The sequence below is a fragment of the Pseudophryne corroboree genome, chromosome 9, assembly GCF_028390025.1.
Source record: "Pseudophryne corroboree isolate aPseCor3 chromosome 9, aPseCor3.hap2, whole genome shotgun sequence".
Taxonomy (NCBI): Eukaryota; Metazoa; Chordata; class Amphibia; order Anura; family Myobatrachidae; genus Pseudophryne; species Pseudophryne corroboree.
The window spans coordinates 413935437-413961652 of NC_086452.1; the positions used below are offsets into that span (position 1 = coordinate 413935437).

General features: G+C 48.1%; 1 protein-coding gene and 1 long non-coding RNA gene across 2 annotated transcripts in view; one reads left to right on the forward strand and one right to left on the reverse strand.

The window, feature by feature from the left end:
* ADAMTS9 (ADAM metallopeptidase with thrombospondin type 1 motif 9) overlaps window positions 1-26216 on the reverse strand; it is a 366262-nt gene that overhangs the window by 35232 nt on the left and 304814 nt on the right. The window contains exon 30 of the mRNA XM_063940922.1: window positions 23464-23637. Within this exon, the coding sequence (XP_063796992.1) occupies window positions 23464-23637 (174 nt within the window). The remainder of the gene's footprint in view (window positions 1-23463; window positions 23638-26216) is intronic.
* LOC134958368 (uncharacterized) overlaps window positions 23595-26216 on the forward strand; it is a 46317-nt gene continuing 43695 nt past the window's right edge. Inside the window, exon 1 of the long non-coding RNA XR_010186977.1 lies at window positions 23595-23658. This is a non-coding gene — a long non-coding RNA (uncharacterized LOC134958368). The remainder of the gene's footprint in view (window positions 23659-26216) is intronic.

The window sequence follows — 26216 nt, forward strand, 5'->3', positions numbered from 1 at the left end:
GAGCCGTTCCGATGCGACACGGCTCTCATTCACAGCATAGGCAGAGGCGGCGCAGGAGATGAGCTCATCTCCCGGCGCCGCCTCCACCCCCGCCCCTGCTGCTGCTGCGCCCTCCGCTGCTATGGCAACCGACCCGGTATATTGCCGGGTCGGAAAGCCAGCAACGGAGCGCAAATGCCGGATCCCACCCGGTAAGTACACGTTTCTCTTACCGGGTAGGATCCGGCATTTGCGATCTGAATGCAGCATTAGTAAGCCTGGGTAGTAACATCACAGAGATGCTGAGAATGCAGCCTATCAATAATCACTCAGTTACATCAATTGCCACTAGATTTGCTGCATTCTCATAAGATAACGAATATTGGCATAATGTAATTGCCTCCACTGTGTAGGGGCCAGGTGCATTCTACAAAAAACTGCAGTGTCTGTAGTTCAGTTATCAATTACCTATATCAGTGAACAACTAACACCACACACTGAGGTGTAGCTAGGTCATACTTGCCTACCTGACCCTCTCCATGAGGGAGAAAATGCTCTGTTCCTGGACTTTCCTGGTAATGTATGATTGCCATCACCTGTGGTGAAACACCTTTCTTATCGATTAACTAGCTCACCACAGGTGATGGCAATCATACATTACCAGGAAAGTCCAGGAACAGAGCATTTTCTCCCTCATGGAGAGGGTCAGGTAGGCAAGTATGAGCTAGGTGCCATGGTGCCTGGAGCAAGGGTATGTTTTGGCGCCCCCTCCCCTGTACTGAATTGGGGTCATGTTACATTTGAAAAGAAAACATATAGAAAAATACTAAATTGGTGACAGGGAGGTTCTACACCTTGTGGAGCTCAGGGTAAATGTTTCTTTTGGGTGTCCCTCATGATTAAAACAGGGAGAATGTGCGCTGAAGGCGCGCCACAAAAATATAGGGGAGGTTATGCAACAGTAGAGCCGCTAATACATGTTACTCTGCAGCTTCCAATGCAGAGTGAGGTGCTGTAGCAGCAGCTGGGGCAGAGAAAGGTGCTGCAGCATCTATGTAGAGAGAGCTACTATAGCAGCTGGGGCAGAGAGAGGTGCTGCAGCAGCTGGGGCAGAAAGAGGTGCTGCAATAGCGGAGACAAAGACAGGTGCTGCAGCAGCTGGGGCAGAAAGAGGTGCTGCAGCAGCCAAGGCACAGAGTGGTGTAGCAGGACAGCAGTAACCTGCTGCACAGCTACAAGCAGACAGTGAGACATATAAAGAGAGCGGCAGAGTTCTGGCATGTGCTGGCTGTCAGTGTCTCCAGTGGCGTATCTGGGTCCAGAGGGGGCGCACACACTGCACCCATTTCATCTATACTTACCTTTCTGGTGTCCATCGGCTTCTCCACATGTGGGCCCCCTCCTCCTCCGTAGCAGGCAGCGCAGTTAGTGCTCTGAGCACTAGAGAGACTCTGACACAGTGCCAGAGTCTAAAGCACTTGTGCAGGTCTCCGGAAAAATGGCCACCACGACATTTCCCCCGGACACCTGCGCAAGCGCTGTTGTCTCTGGCACTGTGCCAGAGTCTCTCTAGTGCTCAGAGCACTAACTGCACTGCCTGCTACAGAGGAGGAGGGGGCCCACATGCTGAGACTTCACATAGGTCCCCTCCTCCGTATATATGCCCCTGCCTGTCTCCTTACCTAGTCTCCAAGACAGAATCAGTGTGCGCCCCTCTGCTTCTCCTCCTCCTGCTCTGTGGCTGCCTGTACAGCGGCCCGTGGTATAGCGGGCAGAAGAAGGGGGTGAGCAGGTGGCGGCGTGCCCTCTAACTCTTCATGCACAAGATGCTTGCGCTCCACTGGAGCCACTCTCGCTATACCCCTGACCACACACAATTATTTCTGTACAAAAAAAAAATAGTTTTAGAGGCTGCCTGCAGCTATACTATTGGCCACAGTGTGGCAGTGTTGTACCATCTGTGGATAACTTTGGTAAGCTAGTTGAAATTGACTGTATTATTCAGAATGAATTGCATATGTGTGGCAGTAAAATGGATATAACTGCGTTACAGACCCATTATCAACGCTTACACCTTATTATACAACGGAAATTTGTTACCCTTCAAAATTTCATAGAGAGGCTGGATATACCCCATGTTGCGTTCAATTAAAAGCAGAACATTTGATTCCAGTGTAGCAGGGGAACCACAATATAAATTCACATCTCAAATTCCACCAGATTTTACATGACAACGCAAACTACTTTTGTCACTAGCAATAGAAGACCAATGCAATTTTCTGCTTTTTATGTATGTTTCTGCAATATCAGTGCCTGGAAATGTCGTGAACATAGCTGCGTAGTTCATGAATTTGACCACTAGATGGCAAAATCAGCCTTCTACTCTGATGAAGTTGAGGCAGGGAATTGGAAGAGTTCCTCAGGGATAAGTAGGGTTGCTAGCACCCTATAGATCATGAACGCAAGCTGGATTAAATGACAGGCAACTATATTAAAAAAATAAAAAATAAAAAAAGGACCTAATGATAGACAACTCCATATTTCCAGAAATGAAAGAAAAATTCCCTGAACAGCCAAGTAACTAGAGATAGTGTTGCAGAAAGTGTAATTGAAATTCCAAGAATCCACATACTATACACAGCAGCAAGGACTGGGGGGTACAATAAATGTTCTGCGTAAGACCATTGATCGCTTTCTTCTGTGTTTTCCGTCCAAGCCCTCTTCTCATTTAGGCAGAGTTTACATTTACACTGCCCTTGGATATGTCACAAAATTACTCTACCAGAGCAAATGTCTACTATGCACAGTTCTCTGCTGTGTTGTATTTATCAATATGAAGCTTAGTAAAACACACAGAAGAACACAAGCAAGATTCATTTTATGCATGTAAAAGGACATGGACCAATAATGACATGAATTTGTAAGCAGGAAAACATTTTAAACTCATAATTCAAAGCTACGCTGATAATTGTATTGATTCCCAAACAAACAGATTATCCATAATGTTTCTAGGTTTCAGATGATTAATTTCTACTCAAGATTCAGTTCTATTACATGAACCCCATACTCACCGGGGCTCCCTAATAAGTTTGGTTAGGTTCAGCCTCAGAACCAGATTAATTCCAATGTCCACTCAGACAGACGTCTATTGGTCGTCGAGCTGAGGAAAGAGAGGACACTGGAATTAGTGCAGTCTGCACTTATCCTGGGCCTTCACTGCTAGACTGATCCCTAACTGGTCCTAAACTGACAATATTAGCAATGTGCTAACTGGAGCTGTTACATTTTACCACGTTTGTCAAAGGTGTATAATATGCGGTAATATTATCTAGCACATTTACTTGCAATCAATGGGTCATTGAAATAAACTATATTGACCTCAATTGATTAAATGGAGCAAGAAGCAGATATCCGGTGCAGCAAAGCAATGCAAACGCAACGCACTTGAACCCAAGTCAAGCCCGGCGACGGGAGGGGGTGTCAAAGGGGACTCTCGTACCGGACCCTGACATTCAGGGCCGTCTTAACAGCAGTGTGGGCCCCTGGGCATAGAAATGCACTGGGCCCCCTACCCATCCTCCAGCGGTAGGGGTGGGGGGTACTATCAGCGGGTGGTAGGGGGGTTCTATCTTCCGCTCAGCATGTAGGACCTGGAGCAGTCATTTCTGCTAATTACTACTTTACTGCACAAATAGGGTCAGAGGGAGAACACTAAACTGTAGAAGGGGGCATTGGGCTGAATGAAGGGGCCCTGGTACATGACTTCCAGGGTGGTAGGGGGTGTTCAATACACAGGGGAGTGGTGGATAGTGGAGTGGGATTAATAATCATAATTTTCTGGTTGGAGTGCAGCTTGCTTGACTGCACATATCCCAAGTTCCTGAAAATAGATTTCTTAGCTTTGAATGGTATAAAAAAAAACTAGAGAGTCCCACCTTTCAGGAGGTACAGAGACTTGGGGATCAGAGTTCAGGAACCAGAGCAATCCACCAATGAAAATATAAAACTGCATACCAGGCGTGTGGAGCTGGAGTAGGGAGCAGCTGCTGGAAGGCTGATATCTCTGGTTCTGGGCATAGCAGAAACAAGCTGTCAGTGTCCACCAAAAGGAGAGAGTCTCAGAAAAACTCTAAGTAAGACAGAACCTGAGAAATCTGTCTGGGAAGAGCAATTAACAGGCTTGGATGGTGACCACTGCTTTGAAGAAGGATATCTCCAGTTCCCCAGGGCCGATTTTCAAAAATCTGGTACCCCTGGAAAGAGGGGACCCTCAGCTATCAGCCTAGGGCCCTTATACTCCTGGGGCCCTTGGGCAAGTGCCTATTAAGCCCATACGAAAAGACGGCCCTGCTGACATTGTGAGGGGCACCAAGCATTTAGGGAGTATTAAATTTGATAGCTGCTGCGGCAGTGCAGCGGCTGCCATGGCTAGCATGCATAGGTTAGACTGTAGATAACGCCGACCTGGCCCGCCTGCGGTAACCCCCCTCTGGCTGCCCCCAGGTCACCTGCCCGGATCCCCGTTGAGAGTGGGCATGACGTCAGCGCGCCATGTCAGCATGACGCTCGATGCTGCACCCTCATCCCTGCCACTGCCTGTTCTGTCTGGAGTTTGCAGTGGGGAGTCTCCACTGACTGACTGCAGGAGAAACAGGCTCAGCCCCTCTATTTCCCCTCTGAGAACTCCCGGAGTAAGGGTCCATAAAATAGGCGGGTATAGTTTGCATGTGTTATAATATTACTACAAACTCTAATGTACAGAGGCGTAACTAGGGTTTTCGGAGCCCAGGGCAAGATGGAAAATGCCCCCCCCCCCCCCCAAGAAAAAAAAAACATACAAAAAGAATCATGTGCGGCGCGTGTTGAAAAAAAAATGGGCGTGGCCACACTTCAGAAGGGGTGTGGCCACGCTCCAGAAGGGGTGTGGCCACTGAAAATGGCCCACAGTGCCAGTTACATTGCCCCACAGTGCCGGTTACATTGCCCCACAGTGCCGGATACATTGCCCCACAGTGCCGGATACATTGCCCCACAGTGCCGGATACATTGCCCCACTCAGTGCCGGATACATTGCCCCACTCAGTGCCGGATACATTGCCCCACCCAGTGCCAGTTACATTGCCCCACAGTGCCAGTTACATTGCCCCACAGTGCCAGTTACATTGCCCCACAGTGCCAGTTACATTGCCCACTGTGCCAGTTACATTGCCCACTGTGCCAGATACATGCCCCACAGTGCCAGTTACATTGCCCCACTGTGCCAGATACATGCCCCACTCAGTGCCAGATACATGCCCCACAGTGCCAGTTACATTGCCCCACAGTGCCGGATACAATGCCCCACAGTGCCAGTTACATTGCCCCACAGTGCCGGATACAATGCCCCACAGTGCCAGAAACATGCCCCACAGTGCCAGATACATTGCCCCACAGTGCCAGTTAAATGCCCCACAGTGCCAGGCCCCACTCAGTGCCAGTTACATGCCCCACAGTGCTAGGCGCAATGGCAAACGCAGGATTTGCATGGGGGGGTTTCCAGAACTGGGCGGAGCCAATCACGGGGGTGGGGACTGAGGTGACCCAGTATATGCTGGGTCTGTAAAACTAGTGTGTCTGTGTGTGTGTGTGTGTGTGTGTGTATATATATATATATATATATATATACACATACATATACACATATACATAGCATATTAAACATGCATACATATATATATATATATATATATATATATATATATATGTACACACACATACAGTACACATATATATATACACATGTATGTATGTATGTATGTATATATATATATATATATATATCTATCTCCTATATAATAGCCCTATTCTGTGACCTTGTGATTCATTTGCTAACGCTGGGCGGAGTCACAACAGTGGGCGGAGTTATTCAAATGAGTCACAGAGATCTGGCCAAATCTACAGGAGACTAGGAGCAGAAGCAGATAGCATGGGCATTGGGCATGTCACAGGCAGGGGTGCATACCTCCCAGCTTTCTGCAGGAGCTTTCTCCAGGCAGAAGGAGGGAAACACACTCGGCGAAAAGGGGGCGTGGCTTCACGGGAGGGCCCCCGTTTTCGTCAGTGAGGGGGCTTGCCCAGCGCTCTGTGAGCTGCTGGCATGCCCCCAGGGGCTGATTATGAGTCCGGGGGGCACAGGGCACTTGAGACAGGGGAGCCCTATCTCATTGCTGTGCCTGCTGTGGGTTGGGGGCGTGGCCTAATCGCGGCCCGCGCGGCCACGCCTCCTTATGCAAATCCCGATTTTTATTTTTATTTTTTTTATGGGATTTTGACCCCTCATCTAGGGCTAAATCCAGAGGACGTGGTCGCTCCCCCTACACACCCGCACAGGGAGAAGAAAGCAGGGAGACTGCTGCCTCCCTGCAACACCACAGACCTGCCAATATGCAGCAGCGTGTGCTGACTGTAGCACAATGCTGCCGCTGTTGCTGGCAGGACGCTGGGAGCTTCTGAGCTGGGACAGAGCTACTCCAGCCGGGAGGCCCCCTAAAACTGTGGGGCCAACGGTACGTATCCCCCGGCCACCCCCCCCTTCCCCCTTAATCCGGCTCTGCTGCTGGAACCCCCCCCCCCCCCCGTAATCCGTACCCCCTGATGCCCCCTCTCCCTCTGTCTCCACTATTCACCGCTGCTCTGCTAAGCAGAACAGCGAGTACAGGAGCTTTCCAACTGCCCCCCCCACCGCCGGACACTGCGACCCGCGGGTGGGACAGCGGGACAGACCCCAAAAAATGGGACTGTCCCGCGAAAATCGGGACATTTGGGAGGTATGGGGGTGTGTGAGGGGTATGTCATACAGACAGACGGGCACCGGCTCACTGTTTGCTTGACCCCCCACATCGGCATACTCAGCAGGGTCTCTCTGGTGCGGAGGAGCGTCACTTTCTGACACACTCCACGCTTCTTAGCTGCAGTTTAGTGGGGCACCTGCCGCTGTGCAGGTTCCATACTGCCTCTGTTATCTCCAGCCCCGGCAACCCCACCGCTAGCTGTAGCGCTGCCACCCGCAGTGGAGTGCGCCCAGCTCATTCACACACTTTAGCTGGCGGGTAGCGCTGCAGGCTCTGACCCACTCCTCCCTCCAGCCGCAGCATCTCCTGGGAGCTAACCAGTCACTCCCAGTCTCCCCTTACCACAGTGCCCGGAAGCCGTGAGGTCCGCGCCACGTGCATGCTATGACCCCCTCCTCCCTCCAGCCGCAGCATCTCCTGGGGGCTAACCAGTCATTTCCAGTCTCACCTTACCACAGTGCCAGGCAGCTGCGCGAGGTCTGCGGTGTGTGACTGAGGAGGGGGGGAGGGATGCGGACTGGCAGAGAAAGCAGGACTCCAGCCTGAGAGAGTCAGCCATGCCAAGTCTCCAGCAGCAGCAGATCCCAACAGGTTGGAATGGAACAGCAGCAGCCAGCAGCAGTGACTCCGGTAAGACACATCTGTCTGTCACCACTGTTTTGTCCCTAATACCAATCTCTCCCGTGCCCTGTGTTCTGTCATGTCCCTGTCACCCCTGGCCTTGCCCTGCCACCCTTATTCTGGCCCTTTCACCCTTATCCTGGCCCTGTCACCCTTATGCTGGCCCTGTTACCCCTATCCTGGCCCTGTCACCCCTGTGCTTGCCCTGTCAACCCTATACTGGCCCCGTCACCCCTGTCCTGGTCCTGCCGCCCCTACCCTGGCCCTGTCACCCCTATCCTGTCCCTATCATTTCTGTCCTGGCCCCGTCACCCCTGTCCTGGCCCCGTCACCCCTGTCCTGGCACCGTCACCCCTGTCCTGGCCCCGTCAACCCTGTACTGACCCTGTCACCCCTGTCCTGGCCCTGTTACTGCATACCCTCCAACTACCTTTTATGGCATGTACAGTACCCGCAGCGCCTCCAGACCTCTCCCCAATGCACTACACCTCCGCTCCTTCCCCTTCACCACATACGGCACTCCACCCCTCCCCCACATGCTGTGCCTCCAGACCCCCTACACCACCCGTGGCTCCCACTCCTCCGCCCCTACACCACCCACAGCACCTCCAGGCCCCTTCCACCATTCACCCCCCTTATACGTCTCCCCCCACACCTGCCCCCCTCCACCCGCAGCATCTGCAGACACCCTCCTCCATCAGCTGTCCCACCCTCACCCACCCCTCCCCCACCAATGGCACCCCCGCACCTGCCCCTCCACCACCTGCAGCACCTCCGGACCTCCTTTCCCATCCGCCGCAACACCCGTACCTGCCCCTACCCTACCCATGGTGCCTGCGGTCCCCTACCCAACCCCCGGCACACCCATCCCACAGCACCTCCGGAACCCTTCACCCATCCACAACATCCCCACACCTGCCCCTCTCCCACCCGTGGCACCCCTGCCCCTCCCCCACCTGCAGTGCCTCCAGACCCCTCCCCCATCTGCATCCCCCACTCCTCTGCCCCTCCCCCACGCGCAGCACCTCCCGAACCTTCCCCATCCGGGCCCCACCCCCACTTCTGCCTCCCCTCCACCCGCAGCATCTACAGACACCATCCGCAGTCCCGCCCGCACCCGCTACATTCTGTACATCGTGCCCTGCAGGTGCTGTTCACGCCGTCGCAAGAGGCTGCGCCTCCTTCACCATCGCACGCCCTTTCATTGTGCAATATTTAATCACTAACAAAGGAATGCAGGTAATACTCCATATAATAAAAATATTAAACCCCAGAAAGGCATGCAAGGGTTAAGGGGGCGTAGCCCCTTGCGACGGTGTGAAGAGCGCCCGTAGGGCGCGATGAAGCACCTAGTATATATCTTTCTATCTATCACGTGTGTGTGTTTATATGTATGTATGTATATACATGTGTATATATGTATGCACATGGATATATATGTACTATAATTAAAATAAAGTAAACTTTTATTGCACTTACAAGTGCCACCAGGAAGACAGCAGGCTGCAGAGGACGCTAGACAGCCTTTAATAATACTCATGCAGCTAAAAAAAAAAAAAAATTTTTTCTTTTTAGTGGAGGGGGGTTTCTGGGTGCTCGGAAATCCCCCCTGGGTGCGCCACTGAAGGCCCCACTCAGTGACAGTTACATGCCCCATTTGGTGCCAGTTACATTCCCCACAGTGCCAGATACATTGCCCCACAGTGCCAGATATATGCCCCTCAGTGCCAGGTCCCACTCAGTGCCAGTTACATGCCCCATTTGGTGCCAGTTACATGCCCCACAGTGCCATATACATTGCCCCACAGTGCCAGGCCCCACTCAGTACCAGTTACATGCCCCATTTGGTGCCAGTTACATGCCCCACAGTGCCAGATACATTGCCCCACAGTGCCAGTTACATGCCCCACAGTGCCAGATACATTGCCCCACAGTGCCAGATACATTGCCCCACAGTGCCAGATACATGCCCCACTCAGTGCCAGTTACATTGCCCCACAGTGCCGGATACAATGCCCCACAGTGCCAGATACATGCCCCACAGTGCCAGTTACATTGCCCCACAGTGCCAGTTAAATGCCCCACAGTGCCAGGCCCCACTCAGTGCCAGTTACATGCCCCACAGTGCCAGGCCCCACTCAGTGCCAGTTACATGCCCCATGTGGTGCCAGTTACATGCCCCACAGTGCCAGATACATTGCCAGATATATGCCCCACAGTGCCAGGCCCCACTAAGTGCCAGTTACATGCCCCATTTATTGCCAGTTACATGCCCCACAGTGCCAGATACATTGCCCCACAGTGCCAGTTACATTGCCCCACAGTGCCAGTTACAGTGCCCCACAGACGGTGCCAGATACATGCCCCACAGTGCCAGGCCACCCCGTGCCGCTGGACCGCCCCCCCGTGCCGCCGGACCCCCCCCCCCCCCGTCACTTACCGGCCGATGGCTTCTTGTTGCTATGTGAGGGGAGGAGAGCGCAGCGCCTCTCCTTCCCCCTTGCCGCTCCAGGTCTCCGGCGGCTGTCTGGCGCCGGTTGGCCAGCCATTTAGAGCTCGCGGACCGGCAGCCAATCAGGAGCCGGTCTGCAAGCTCTGATTGGCTAGCGCCGGAGACCGGACACTGCAGCGCTGCTAGTGCTGGCAGCGGCGGTGAGGGGAGGGAGAGACGCTGCGCTCTCCTCCCCTCACATTTAGGGTTGACAGGGGCGAGTGGGGCATGATGCCCTGGACGCCGGCGGCGCCCCCCTCTCCTGGGCCTGCCAAGGTGCCCAGGGCACGTGCCCCACTCGCCCTACCCTAGATACGCCTCTGCTAAAGTATTTTATCACTAGTGGGTAGGAGGTCTTACGCTGTATTTGTAAACTCGATGTATGCTCACTGCAATACCGGCATGTTAGTAAATCTGATTGGAAGATGCTATTGGACTCTATGAGACTGGTAATCTTCTGACTGCGCTAACTGTACCCAATTACAATAGCACTGGTCTGGCTTCACAGCTGGTTCTCATCTAACTTGCCTATGTAACTGTGTGAACAAACTACACATTCATCCTGTCTGTAGCTGGTGAATTGACAGTTTATACCAAACATTGTGGATTATTTTTTTCTTCATAAAATAGTCTCCAAATAAATAAATAGACCCATAGTAAATCTCATTTGCTGGTCCTTTGCAGTGTGCGTGGGGAACTTTTTTTTTTCTCATCTAGATTAGTCCCTCCCTTACATGTACCTGTGATGGACCAATACATTGATTAAACAACTACAATTATGTGTATGACTGTTCTGAGAGGCAGGTACTTTATGGGATCAGTAGCTGAAGAGTATGATGAACTGATCCTTGTAGTGCCACACTGGAGGATCCATGGGGTTCCACACACAAATTATCTTTCAATTTAGAAATACATAAATGTATGGCTCAAAGTATTTGCTATTATCATGTAGTATAGGACCACCTGAGCAGAGACACCGTGTTGTGACTGGTGGCTTACCATAGGTTTGCAAATATATGTAACTGAGACCTCTGCAAGACTATCATCATGTAGAGTGTAAATCTCATTAGCTGGTCCATTGCAGTGAGTTGAGGGAACTTCTTTTGTTTTATCTTGTCTAGATTAGCCCCTCCCTTACTTGTACATGTGATGGACCAATTGATTGAGCAAGTGCCATTCTGTGTATCACCACAGTAAATATATATTAGATAAAACACATGTGTTTGCCTATCTGCTTAGTCTTAGTAAGTGTTAAATCACCATCAGTGTAAATAGATTAACAGTGGGGCCGGGGCCTAATGACGAGACAGTCCAGACCCGCCCCCCAAAGTGGACAGCAGCGTCTCCGCTCCGAGCTTCTGATGGAGAGTAGACAGAAAGAGTCAGTAAATATTATGATCTGTATTATCTTTTTAAGATATGTTCCATTTTATTAAAATAATATACACTATGAATACAATCAATGTGAGTATTAAGGCTCATTAAGGCCAAGATAACAAAATGACCAGCTTTATTACACCCAAACTGAACTGTGCTGTTCCTCTACGGCAGTGATCTCCAACCGGTAGCTCGCCGTAGTATTTTCGGTAGCTCACAGAGCGCACAGGCTTGGGCAGTCACTGGCACTCCTCCTCCATTCATTTTTAATATGGTGCTGGCCGTCAGCCTATCGGAACTCGTGGACCTGCAGTGGCGGCACCTGATTGGCTGCCGGACCGCAAGTTTTGATTGGCTCACTTACTGGCACCATATTTTAAATGCCCGCCGCCACCGGAGACTCTGTCACCCTCACCGCAGCCGCTCTCCGGACTTCACAGGAGAGGCGCGCGCAGCGCTCTCCTCCCCTTCCGTCCCTCAAACAGGAGGAGCAGCACCGGCGGCAGTATAAGAAGCCAGCAAGGGTTAGCACTGTGTCGGACACTGTGGGCAGAGCCGGATTAAGGCCCCGGGAGGCCTGGGGTACTAAAGTGCAGGGGGCCCCCATGGACTAAACAACTAATTAAAAAAAAAAAAAAAAATATATATATATATATATATATATATATTTATTATTAGTTTTTTAGTCCACTGAAGGAGGAGGGATTCTTTTATTTATATATATATATATATATATATATATATATATATATATAGTATGTGTTAATCCGGCCCTGGTCTGCATGCTCTTTGCTACTTTTCCACTAATATTATGCTACTTTTTTGCTAGTGTTATGCTTCTTTTATGCAAATATTTGTGCGAATTTTGCACAATTGAAAGTACTATTTCCTTGAATATTTCAAATAGAGAACCCAACATTTTTTGAGGGAACTTGCATATTACAAAAATCCTGTAACATGTGGCGCACAGTGTATCCAATACTGTGGCGTCAGACATCGTTATGCTTAAGCTTCAATTTTATATACCTTTTTCTTAAAATATGCATCTTAACTTGCGATTTATGCAAGTTCCTTTGTGACAAAACTACTAATCCTAAATGGAGAAGAGGTCCTGGTGGTTTATGCATGTTAACTCCGAAAGGCAGATCCTGCACGCAGCCTGTAGATCAGCCAACACTCTGCCTACCATATTTCATTAAAAAAAAAAAGTGCAATGCAAGATGGTGGCTAATTGAATCTGCCCCTATAAGTGAATGTGTATGCAAGTCATATAATTCAGGAAAACATATGCAAGCACAGGAATTGCTACCTGTAGCGGAACGTCGAAGCTGAGCCAGGCGTCTCGAACCATATAACGCAAGTATCCAGATGGGATATATATATTTATCTAAGAATCCCTCCTCCTTCAGTTCAGCGTGCGGCCCGCCAATGACTGAGCCGCAGGCTTGCTGAGCCGGACAGCAATTGGACAGCTGAGCCGTCGCTCAGCTGCCCTGACTACAGCTGTTAGAGCACTCTTCTTAGAGCTGTAGTCAGCGCAGCTGAGCGACGGCTCAGTTGTCCAATTGCTGTCCGGCTCAGCAAGCATGCGGCTCCGTCATTGGTGCGCCGCACGCTGTACTGAAGGAGGAGGAGGGACAGGGCAGCGGGGAGCCGGGGCTCGTGAGCGCTGCACCGCAGATCGGATTGAAGAAAGATCCGATCTGTGGTGTGGCAGGGGGCCCTTTTGGAAAGGGGGGCCCGGGGTACGTATCCCTGGGACCCCCCCCTTAATCCGGCTCTGACTGTGGGGGGGGGGCATTTTATCTGGTGTTGCGGGGGGAATTGTATCTGGCACTGGTGGGGGCATTGTATCTGGCACTGGTGGGGGCATTATTTGTGTATCTGGTACTGCTGGGGGCATTATTTGTGTATCTGGCACTGCTGGGGGCATTATTTGTGTATCTGGTACTGCTGGGGGCATTATTTGTGTATCTGGCACTGCTGGGGGCATTATTTGTGTATCTGGCACTGCTGGGGGGCATTATTTGTGTATCTGGCACTGGTGGGGGCATTATTTGTGTATCTGGCACTGCTGGGGGCATTATTTGTGTATCTGGCACTGCTGGGGGCATTATTTGTGTATCTGGCACTGCTGGGGGCATTATTTGTGTATCTGGCACTGCTGGGGGACATTATTTGTGTATCTGGCACTGCTGGGGGCATTATTTGTGTATCTAGCACTGCTGAGGGGCATTATTTGTATATCTGGCACTGCTGATGGGCATTATTTGTGTATCTGGCACTACGCAGGGGTATTATTTGTAGTTGTGAGGCCACACCCCCTACATTTGTGAGGCCACACCCACTTTCGCAGGAAGGCACGCGCATTGGGGGGAGGGGGTAGCTCCTTCAGAGGTTTTATTTTCCAAAAGTAGCTCACACCCCAATTAAGGTTGGAGACCACTGCTCTAAGGGCCTTTCCATGTTACCATTTCATCCAGGGTCTGCTTTAGGGGGCATGTTGGTACTCATGTATAGGACCCGGACAGACATGTGGGCCCAGCAATGCTGATGCAGGCGCTCATGTGATAACAATTTCCTGATGTCAGTGCGGGATGTACATGCAGATCGAGGCCTGGGAAGGGTGTGTGGCTGCTGCTAGAAGGGGGTGTGGCCTCATGTGAGTGGGTGTAGCCTTGCGGCTTGACCCTGTTATCAGCATTTTGTCGGCGTTCCCAGCTCTCCCCAAGCAGCTGGGCAGCCCCCAGCTCATCGCCCTGCTCTGTTTAGATGCCGTACACATGGCATCTATACGGTGTTCACTCGCTGATTAGCAGAGCAGAGTAGCAGGTGATCAAAGGATCTCCCAACTTCCCTCCAACCCGCAGGACACTGCGGACCGCAGGTGGGACAGCGGGACGGTGTCCGAATAGTGGGACTATCCCGCTTGAATAGGGACAGTTGGGAGATTAGAAATGATGCCGCGTCACGCCCATTCTGTATATATGCACACACTCATATACATGCATAAAACCTGCTTATGTACTCACAAATGCATATCTCCCAACATTCTTGAGAGTGACAGAGGGACCACTGGGCATGGTGAAGCCGCGCAAGTCCGAAAAAGGAGCATTGGCACGACAAAAGGGCCGTGGATTGTTGGGGAATGCTGTGTTCATGAGTCACGCCCCGTTTTCATCACTGTTGGGTCACGCCCAGCGCTCTGGAAGCTGCTGGCCATGCCCCCAGCCCCTCTGTCAACCGTGAATAGAGGCCACGTGCATGCGCAGCGCATCTATTCCCCACTGCTCTGCTAGGCACACTCTTCCCCAGGCTCTCCCCACACTCTGAGCAGTCCGGCCCAAACGTGTTTCCTCTCCAGTTGACTTAGGGCCTTATGCAGGTTTGTTAGCAAACAAAAAAAGCAACACTAATGGGCAAAACCATATCACAATGTACGTGGGGCAGATGTAACATGTGCAGAGAGAGTTAGATTTGGGTGGGGGGTGTTCAAACTGAAATCTAAATTGCAGTGTAAAAATAAAGCAGCCAGTATTTACCCTGCACAGAAACAAAATAACCCACTCAAATCTAACTCTCTCTGCACATGTTACATCTGCCCCACCTGCAGTGCAACATGGTTTTGCCCTTTAGTGTGCTTTTTTTGGTTTGCTAACAAACCTGAATAACCCTCTGGCGGGACTACTGGAGAGGCTGACACAGTGACGTCATCGGTGCAGGTTTGAGGCTTGGAATTTAAAAGGACACCAGTTGTGCCGGCAAATGCTTACGGACCGGTTCTTTGTTCCCTGTTTATGATATTAATATACTGTATATCACATCTACCCATGTGAGTGTATTCTGACCTTGAGTAAAGCTTATTCTTTTAAAAATGTACTTCACCATTGTGCACCTCCTGTTCCTTCCTTTTTCTGCATAAACAGAGCCGGCCTTTGAGGAAAAGCCAAGAAGGAGTGCAGCACTGGATTCAATACTTTTATAAAATTTTGTATTGGGCACAAAATTAACTTTGCACAAAATAGGAGTCTGTTGTCTGTTGTTAAGATATCGGATCACCATCACGACCAATCATGTTGCGGGTATGGGGGGGGGAGGCTGTGAGCAATCCTGCAGGACCCCCAAACATCGGATATGTGCGTAAACCATCGGGTCAGGCCCATTATGGGTAACAGGTGTATTTGTTGGCCGTGTATCTCAGAGTGAATAACTTGTACATTTTTTGGAATGAGCAGAATAAATCTGTTTTATAAACAAACACTTAGATTTATTGTGAAATATACTACATGGCCAAAAGTGCAGTACATGAGCACAAATATACAACCTGTCCTGTACTAAGAAAGATAAACTAAAGGGCCCCATACACTACTGCGACATGTCCATCTGACATGTCGCAGGCGATCGCTGGCAGCCTCCCGGACGGCAGGATCCCCCAAGATACATTGTATGCTGTCCTTTTGCATACGATATATCTTGGGCGATCCCAGCCATGCCTGCAGGATCCGACATATCATGAGCAGGATCCGATGATCACGGGATCGCGCATCGGATCGGATACACAGCCAAAATGCCCGATTTCACCCAATATATCGGCCCGAATTGGGCTGAAATCGGGCATAATCATTCTAGTGTATGGGGCCCTTTAGACTACATGAAAGACGTTACTGTGGGTATGAAATGTTATGACACTGCTATTTATCACTACATCACAGTGATAAGAAGTATAGTTTAAAAATAGATTTAAATCAGTTTCAAAATGTTTAAAAATTGGCTTAAGGCTTATTCTGGGAATTAATCATTTTTGCTATGCTTCTGTTATTGCCACCCAAAGATGGTGATAACCAAACAGGTATCACGGAGGTACAAGGACTGTTACAACACTTTTTAAACAATCTTCCTCTTCCAATGGTAAGGAGAAACGTTTAACAGCAAGACAAGTCCCGGTGATAACGCTTACTGCTGGTGATATCCCAGTGGTGTGTCTTTAATGGTTGCAGGGTGTGCAGTGCACCCAGGTTCCTGGTTCCAGGCAGGAACCACACCACACACTCTGTCCCCATTCAATCTACTTACCCTCTGCAGCAGCTGTGGCCCTCTCAGACGAAACCTCCAGGATAATGACACTGGCACCATTCTTCTGTAGGCAAAAATGGAGGGCTCGTCGCCCCTTTTATGTGACCCACTTAATCTTAACCCCTTAATCTTAACTTTTTGGCAATCTGTAGAAAATTCATTGCTTGGGGCAGTGGACACAGCTTCGCATCAGGCAAACATCAAACACCTGGGTAGGCCGCAGGAAGTAAGACTTCGGAGACATTTCTACTACGCACAGGATCACAGCTTCCAAGTAGTAACATGCCCCCAATATGGACACAGCGCAATTTAGTCCTGATGGTATAATATGAATTGGGAGGCACTGCGTAACATACTGTGTACTGGTGGCACTACAGTGTGATATACTGTGTACTGGTGGCACTACAGTGTGATATGCTGTGTACTGGTGGCACTACAGTGTGATTTGCTGTGTACTGGTGGCACTACAATGTGGTATACTGTGTACTGGTGGCACTACAGTGTGATATGCTGTGTACTTATGGCACTACAGTGTGATATACTGTGTACTGGTGGCACTACAGTGTGATATACTGTGTACTGGTGGCACTACAGTGTGATATACTGTGTACTGGTGGCACTACAGTGTGATATACTGTGTACTGGTGGCACTACAGTGTGATATGTTGTGTACTGGTGGCACTACAGTGTGATATACTGTGTACTGGTGGCACTACAGTGTGATATACTGTGTACTGGTGGCACTACAGTGTGATATACTGTGTACTGGTGGCACTACAGTGTGGTATACTGTGTACTGGTGGCACTACAGTGTGATATGCTGTGTACTAGTGGCACTACAGTGTGATATACTGTGTACTGGTGGCACTACAGTGTGATATGCTGTGTACTGGTGGCACTACAGTGTGATATACTGTGTACTGGTGGCACTACAGTGTGATATACTGTGTACTGGTGGCACTACACTGATATACTGTGTACTGGTGGCATTACAGTGTGATATGCTGTGTACTGGTGGCACTACAGTGTGATATACTATGTACTGGTGGCACTACAGTGTGATATGCTATGTACTGGTGGCACTACAGTGTGATATACTATGTACTGGTGGCACTACAGTGTGATATACTATGTACTGGTGGCACTACAGTGTGATATGATATGTACTGGTGGTACTACAGTGTGATATACTGTGTACTGGTGGCACTACAACGTGATATACTGTATACTGGTGGTACTACAATGTGGCATACTGTGTACTAATGACACTACAATGTGGCATACTGTGTACTAATGGCACTACAATGTGATATACTGTGTACTGGTGGCACTACAATGTGATATACTGTGTACTGGTGGCACTACAATGTGGCATACTGTGTACTGGTGGCACTACAATGTGATATACTGTGTACTGGTGGCACTACAATGTGGCATACTGTGTACTGGTGGCACTACAACGTGATATACTGTGTACTGGTGGCACTACAACGTGATATACTGTGTATTGGTGGCACTACAATGTGGCATACTGTGTACTGGTGGCACTACAATGTGGCATACTGTGTACTGGTGGCACTACAATGTAATATACTGTGTACTGGTGGCACTACAATGTAATATACTGTGTACTGGTGGCACTACAATGTAATATACTGTGTACTGGTGGCACTACAATGTGGCATACTATGTACTGGTGGCACTACAATGTGGCATACTATGTACTGGTGGCACTACAATGTGATATACTGTGTACTGGTGGCACTACAATGTAATATACTGTGTACTGGTGGCACTACAATGTGGCATACTATGTACTGGTGGCACTACAATGTGGCATACTATGTACTGGTGGCACTACAATGTAATATAATGTGTACTGGTGGCACTACAATGCGACATACTGTGTACTGGTGGCACTACAATGTGACATACTATGTACTGGTGGCACTACAATGTGACATACTGTGTACTGGTGGCACTACAATGTGACATACTGTGTGCTGGTGGCACTACAATGTGGCATACTGTGTACTGGTGGCACTACAATGTGACATACTATGTACTGGTGGCACTACAATGTGACATACTATGTACTGGTGGCACTACAATGTGGCATACTGTCTGTGTACTGGTGGCACTACAATGTGACATACTATGTACTGGTGGCACTACAATGTGACATACTGTGTACTGGTGGCACTACAATGTGACATACTATGTACTGGTGGCACTACAATGTAATATACTGTGTACTGGTGGCATTACAATGTGACATACTGTGTACTGGTGGCACTACAATGTGACATACTGTGTACTGGTGGCACTACAATGTGACATACTGTGTACTGGTGGCACTACAATGTGACATACTGTGTACTGATGGCACTACAATGTGACATACTGTGTACTGGTGGCACTACAATGTGACATACTGTGTACTGGTGGCACTACAATGTGGCATACTGTGTACTGGTGGCACTACAATGTGACATACTGTGTACTGGTGGCACTACAATGTGACATACTATGTACTGGTGGCACTACAATGTGGCATACTGTTTACTGGTGGCACTACAATGTAATATACTGTGTACTCACATGTGTACACCATGCAAAAATGTCCCTCAGTCAGCGGACAGATGCAAATCTGTTCGCAACTCACTCACCATTGAATGGTTTTTCCAGTCTGTACGCAGCCCAGGACTTACTCCCAGTGGTTTCGAGAGTGTGGGGGGAGGGTACAAATTACCCCCCCCCCCCCTCCCCTTTACCTGGCAGCAGTAGCTGCAGCTCTTCTTCTCAGCCCAGCACACACGGCTGTATGCTGGGCAGCAGTGTGGCCAGGGAGGGGCTTATGATAAAAAAAATCTGTATTTATTTCTATGGGTGCATAGTGATTAAGCCACGCCCCCTGAAAAGGACCCTGTGCCCAGCCAGGCTCTCTACTGCCCTGGCTGCGAGTGGGTGCTTCTCATGTGCTAGACACGCCTCAGCATGCTGTGGTCACACCCCCTCCAGGGGGGGCGCAGGGGCCCAGGATTTCTCTTGGCGGCCCTGCTTACTCCTACAGTGCAATGAGAACAGGCTGATCGGGTCCGGAGCTGACGTCACACACCCTCCCTGAAAACGCTTGGACACGTCTGCGTTTTTCCTGACACTCTCAGAAAATGGCCAGTTACCACCCACAAACGTCCTCTTTCTGTCAATCAGCTTGAGAATGGCTGTACGATCTAAATTTTCTCACCAGCTTGTCGCTGTTTGGCAATGCCTGTTGTTGTTTGGCGACGCGCGTGCGCATTGCGGTACATACACATGCACAGTCAATTGATAATCGCACGCTGTGCGAAATCTGAATTGGGTCCTATGCCTCTTCATCACATCAAGGGATAGTCCAGAGATCCTGGGCAAGAAATGGATGGAGCAACGGGTGTGGTTCGTTTTATCGACAGTGTCTACGTCGACAATGTTTAGGTCGACCACTATAGGTCGACAGTCACTAGGTCGACATGGATGGAAGGTCGACAGGGTTTCTAGGTCGACCTGTGCTAGGTCGACAGGTCTAAAGGTCGACATGAGGATTTTTTTTTTTTTTGTCGTTTTCTTCTTAAAGTGACCGGGACCCCAAATTAGTGCACCGCGTCCCCTCGCATGGCTCGCTTCGCTCGCCATGCTTCGGGCATGGTGCCTTCGCTCCGCTACCGCTTCGCTCGGCACACTTTACCGTTCCAATCGTAGTCCACATGGATCGTTAAGTATGAAAAAATCCCCCCCCCAAAAAAAGTGAAAAACTCATGTCGACCTTTAGACCTGTCGACCTAGCACATGTCGACCTAAAAACCCTGTCGACCTCCCATCCATGTCAACCTAGTGACTGTCGACCTATAGTGGTCGACCTAAACATTGTCGACCTAGACACTGTCGATCTTCAGACCGGATCCCGGAGCAACACCCAACATGGTATGGAAAAACCATGGCGTACCTAGGGCATGTGGTGGCAAGTCTTTGTTGACCTGGTTTTTTTTTAAGTTAGAGATGTTAGCAAATACACTTAAGTATGGGTGTAATTCCAAGTTGATCGCAGCAGGAATTCTGTTAGCAATTGGGCAAAACCATGTGCACTGCAGGGGAGGCAGATATAACATGTGCAGAGAGAGTTAGATTTGGGTGGGGTGTGTTCAATCTGCAATCTAATTTGCAGTGTAAAAATAAAGCAGCCAGTATTTACCCTGCACAGAAATAAAATAACCTAACCCAAATCTAACTCTCTCTGCAAATGTTATATCTGCCTCCCCTGCAGTGCACATGGTTTTGCCCAACTGCTAAAAAATTTCCTGCTGCGATCAACTTGGAATTACCCCCTATGTTCCTCCCCTACCATAGTTTAGACTCAGTAAAGCATTGCATATCCAACAAGCTTTCATTCATCTTGGTCTCCAATGCTAATGTTAAATCAAAGAACGTTTATATTAACATGACCAGCAGAATTTGCTCCATCTGTACAATAACATGCAGAAAGGACAAAAGTTGGTCATTTGCATGTCTCTACCCACAGTCCTTTGGACCTCTATGCACTTATTGGCCTTGCACTGTCGGGTGAACGCAATACCTTCTCTATAAAAGTCATAATGATTCACCAATGCTTTATGGCATTTGATGAAACCAACAGAAAGAAAAAAATAATAACTTAAAACAAAACACACATAGGGGGAAATTCAGAGAGTTAGATTTGGTTGGGGTTTGTTCAAATTGAAATCGAATTGCAGTGTAAAAATAAAGCAGCCAGTATTTACCCTGCACAGAAACAATATAATCCACCCAAATCTAACACTCTCTGCACATGTTATATCTGCCTCCCCTGCAGTGCACATGGGGGGTCATTCCGAGTTGATCGCTCGCTAGCTAGTTTTAGCAGAAATGCAAACGCTATGCTGCCGCCCACTGGGGAGTGTATTTTAGCTTAGCAGAAGTGCGAACGCATGTGCATCCGAGCTCTGCAAAAACAGTTTGTGCAGTTTCAGAGTAGCTCTGAATCTACTCAGCGCTTGCGATCACTTCAGCCTATTCGTGTCCAGATTTGACATCATACACCCGCCCAGCGAACGCCCAGCCATGCCTGCGTTTTTTCAGACACGCCTGCGTTTTTGCAAACACTCCCTGAAAACGGTCAGTTGACACCCAGAAACGCCCCCTTCCTGTCAATCTTCTTGCAGCCATCAGTGCGACTGAAAACTTCACTACAACCTGTGCACAACCACAACGGGCTTTGTACCCGTACGACGTGCGTGCGCATTGCGGCCCATACGCATGCGCAGAAATGCAGATTTTTCACCTGATCGCTGCGCTGTGAAAATCGGCAACGAGCGAACAACTCGGAATGACCCCCATGGTTTTGACCAACTGCTAACAAATTTGCTGCAGCGATCAACTCTGAATTACCCCCATAAAGCACACCTACAAATGTCACACTGCATCAATTAACCATTTTATAATTGAAAAATCAATGAATGTTTTATATTGTACTCTCCCTATTACACCCTTTCCATCTCTGCCCTGTCTTAGAATTGGTTTGTAACGTTTTATGTTTTCCTTTATACGACATGGCGGAGAAAAATCACAAAGATCTCCACGGTCAGATTTGTAACCTGCTGCACAAGGAAGAAACAACTAAGGTGGACTTAATTGCTAGCATCTGGCAAGGCACAATATACAGGAAGCAACAGAAAATCATTAACCCTTTTTTATAAAACAGTGGCATCTGGACGTCAGGGACTGCCCCTAATAAACAAGGGCGGTTAAAGCAGACTTTAAGTAAAACCGAAATCGTGCAGCGCTGTTTCTGTAACAGAGTGGTCAACGAGGGAGGAAGCGCAGGTGGGGATCAGTTTCCCAAATTGGGAAGGTTCCTGTGATAGTACTACTATGAGCGAGGGGTGTTAGCTAGAATAATTTTTAGCCGGAATTATTCTGAACTTACATTATTCTGTAAAACATTTCTCTGACTCATGTTTAAACATTTTCCAGAAACCGAAAAAAGCGAAATTTTTGGATTTGTTTTGTCACTTTTCACAAATATTTGCTTCTATTAGCAGAACTGCAGGAGGCATTTCTCAAATCTTGAAGAGAAATAAAGAGGGTAATTCAGACCCAGCTGCAACAGCGGCAAACTGCGCAGTGATTGACAGGCGAGGCTGTTGCGGGGGTGGAGTTACAGCATTGCGGGGACGGTGTCGGGAAAATGGGAGTGGGCTGGACCGGTTTCGGGGCAGCTGCGTGATGTCACATGCAACCGCTCCGGAAAAAAAATGTCCACCTGGCAGAGCAGCGCCAGGAGTCAAACTTAGATCCGATGCGCTCGCAATTAGATTGCGGTCGCATAGGGAGGTGGCTTCACACATGCTGGGCGGCCTATCCCTCTGCTGGGCGGCCATCAGCATGTGCAGAGATGAGCGCAGCTATGGTTGCTTGTGCAGCCATCTGCGTTCATCAATTAATAACCCCCCAAGTGGACAGGGATAAAGTACCAACCAATCAGCTCCTTTCATTTTTCAAATACAAAATAAAACCTAACCGTTAGGAGCTGATTGAATGGTACTTTATCTATCACCAAGCTTTGATAAGTATGCTCCTGTGTTCCGGGGAAGTTAGATAGAGGAAATGCATTTCTGTCCGTACCTACTGCTTTTCCTCTGGAATAGTCATCACTAAAAAAAATAAAAAAATGGATTTCTTCATTTAAACCAAAGCGATCATAATTTACATTTACGAAATGGCCTGTACATTGTGAAAGTTTTGAAACACATTTCCTTACATCACTTACTAATCTTTCAGAACACGTGTGTCCTTTTTTGGCAGGCAAGTGTGCTGGACTTAAAAAAAAAAAAAACTCCATCAGTCATATGATTTGTATCAGTGCAGGCTGAATCCCTGCCGTGAGTAAACTCTGGCAATCTGACAAAAATCTACGAACGCACTCAAGGCTGCAGCTTACACCTCATCGGAGTAACGTGATCCCAACTAACGTCAGGATGAGCATCTTGTACGTTTTGAATATTACAGAGCTGACACCCACCCCTCGGATCTCCCACTTACGTCTTGCCATTCTTCTGCTTTCCAAGTGTAAACTGGACAAGTCGCTGTCTGGCAAAATTGCTGTGATACAGGTCTCGTAGACTGATTACACTCCGAGTCCCTGGACACTTTCTGTGCAACAATTTGGCAGTGGATGGTCCTCTGCTGCACGCCTCTGCCACACGTTACTGAGCACTAGGAACAAGAAGAATATCTGTAAGTCGCTTTTTAAAATATACAAGTCTAAAGTGAGCAGATAGTAATGTATAATATTTGTGCGGTTAGATACATATCCCTATTCTGATTTTTTTCTTTCAAATCTGCTGTTGATTTGCTAATTTGCTGTATATTTTACATTCAAGCATTTATTATTACTACGGCTCTCCAAATTATCTCCAAATTAGAAAGACATAAATCGCTTGTTGGCAATTCGTATTTCATAGGGTATGTGTCATATATGTAATTTTGATATTTTATTATTTGTTATTTTAGGCCTGTTTAGGCCTAAAGAAGTGGCGGGGTTAATGTGTCAGCAGCTGCAATATATGAATAAGTACTTTTTTTCTTTGAGTTGATATTTTGGAAATTAGAATAAAGTTTACATTTTTGAATGTCAAAACAAAATAAGACAAAAGCAAGTAATAACAATGACTGAGAAAGAGTTTACAAACAAGTAACAAAACAGAAAACAAACAGAGAACAAAACAAAGTCTATAATGTATTGAATTTTGCCAAAGCAGTGAGTATTATTGTAAGACACTTTTAATGTGCATCTGCTCTGCAAAACGAATGAAAGAATGCAAAGCGGTGGCAGCTGTTCAATCACTTTTACTCAACACACAATATACTGTCGGTTGAATAATAATGTTACTCTATATTTAGGGCATAATAAATATATATATATATATATATATATATATATATATATATATAGATAGATAGATAGATATTTATGTATATTTATATATATATATCATTGGCGTATCTATAATGGGTGCAGTATGTGCGGGGCACATAGGTCCAGGGGGGCCCACCCCACACACACTGCACCCATTTGTTGAATACTTACCTCTCTAGAGTCCCCCGTTGGAGCTATCCCTTCTCGGCAGCGCAATAGAGTCTGAACACTAGGGGGTACAAACTCTTTTGCGCTTGCTGAAAACTCCGGAAATGTGGCGCAGCGTCCATTTTTCCGGAGTTTTGCGCATGCGCATTAGGAAAATCTTCAGGAAAATGGCAGCTGTGATGGACGGCACCGCCGGGGAACTCCGGGGAGGTGAGTATTAAATCCTTGTGCATCGTCAGAGAGTAGGGGGCCCCTGATGCAGAAGGCTGCACACGAGCCTCCTCTTCTCTTAAAACGCCCCTGATAGATAGATATATATATATATATATATATATATATATATAAAAGCATAAAGGTCTCTCAAATCAATAACACAGCCATTTAGGCTTACCAATATAATTTAGATGATATTTATTGTACAGATTAACATAATTAACATAGCATGTCAATGCAAGTATGAGTTCTTACACAGTCATCGCCCATTTTTGGGTGCCCAATAAGTTTATATTTGAATTACCTCTCACAATGGATTAAACAAATTTTACTATTTGTCTCTTTATACTTGACAGTCAATTTAAACAATGGCAATGTCTCCAGCTAGGACATAAAGTTTATGTGAAGACATCTGCCAGTGAGAGCTGAATTCTCTGATGTGCAATACACAGAGTTCCATAGAACACTGTGAATGGTAGTGAAGTAAATTGAATTCTGTGCCTGCCCACTTCAACCAGTGGGTGTATGCATACATATAAGTATACAGATCACTGAAATCCAGTGTAACTTGGAATATCTGTAATGGTATGCAGTTAAATTACTGACTGTTGGGATCCTGGCGGTCAGGAGACAGACGCCGGGAACCCGACAGCCGGGGAAATGCCGGCGGTCGGAATCCTGACGCAAGCCCGGTATTCCCACTGGTTCACGCCACCACCCGAGGGGGAATATAATATTGGATCGCCACCCGAAGCGTGTCTTATAATATACAAGTTTCCCTACTGCACTGATTATAAGAGATGACATCACTGTTTGTGCAGATAATGAGCAGATTCAGATTTGCGCTTTCAGAAATAAGTGCGGATTTCCACCGGCCACCTTCCATCTGCTGGTGAAAGTAGCTGTCATCCCCATCATGCATTTGCACCAGCCATATCCTTGGTGAAAGAGATCTGTCTGGAAGCGGAAGGATCTCTAGCAACACTCATCGCCGAATAGTCCGCAATTCCGTTCTACACACCTACGGGACACTTATCCTGCATACAAACTCCCAGTAACACCCACCCAGTTGCAGGCGGAGATACAACTGAGAGCCGTGCGTCTCCAAATAGCCCGTTGCACAGTCAGGCTTCGACATTGGCGCAGCCTGCTATAAATCGCCAGATCCGTGCGCTGAATGAAATGCATGCAACTTGGAATCATTACTTATAGGAGTTTATATACGTTTCAGTGTCACTTACTATGGGAGAGGTGGACTGAAGCCTTGGAGAGAGATAAAGTAGAGAGAGATAATCTACCAACCAATTCGCTCTTAACTCTTATTTTTCAAACGCAGCTTATAGCATGGCATTTAGGAGCTGCTTGGTGGGTACTTTATCTCTCTCCAAGACTTAATACATCCCCCCCATATGTGTTTATAACCAGAACCTATAAGGAATACACAGAGCCGGCCCTAACCAATATGATGCCCTAGGCAAGATTTTGGCTGGTGCCC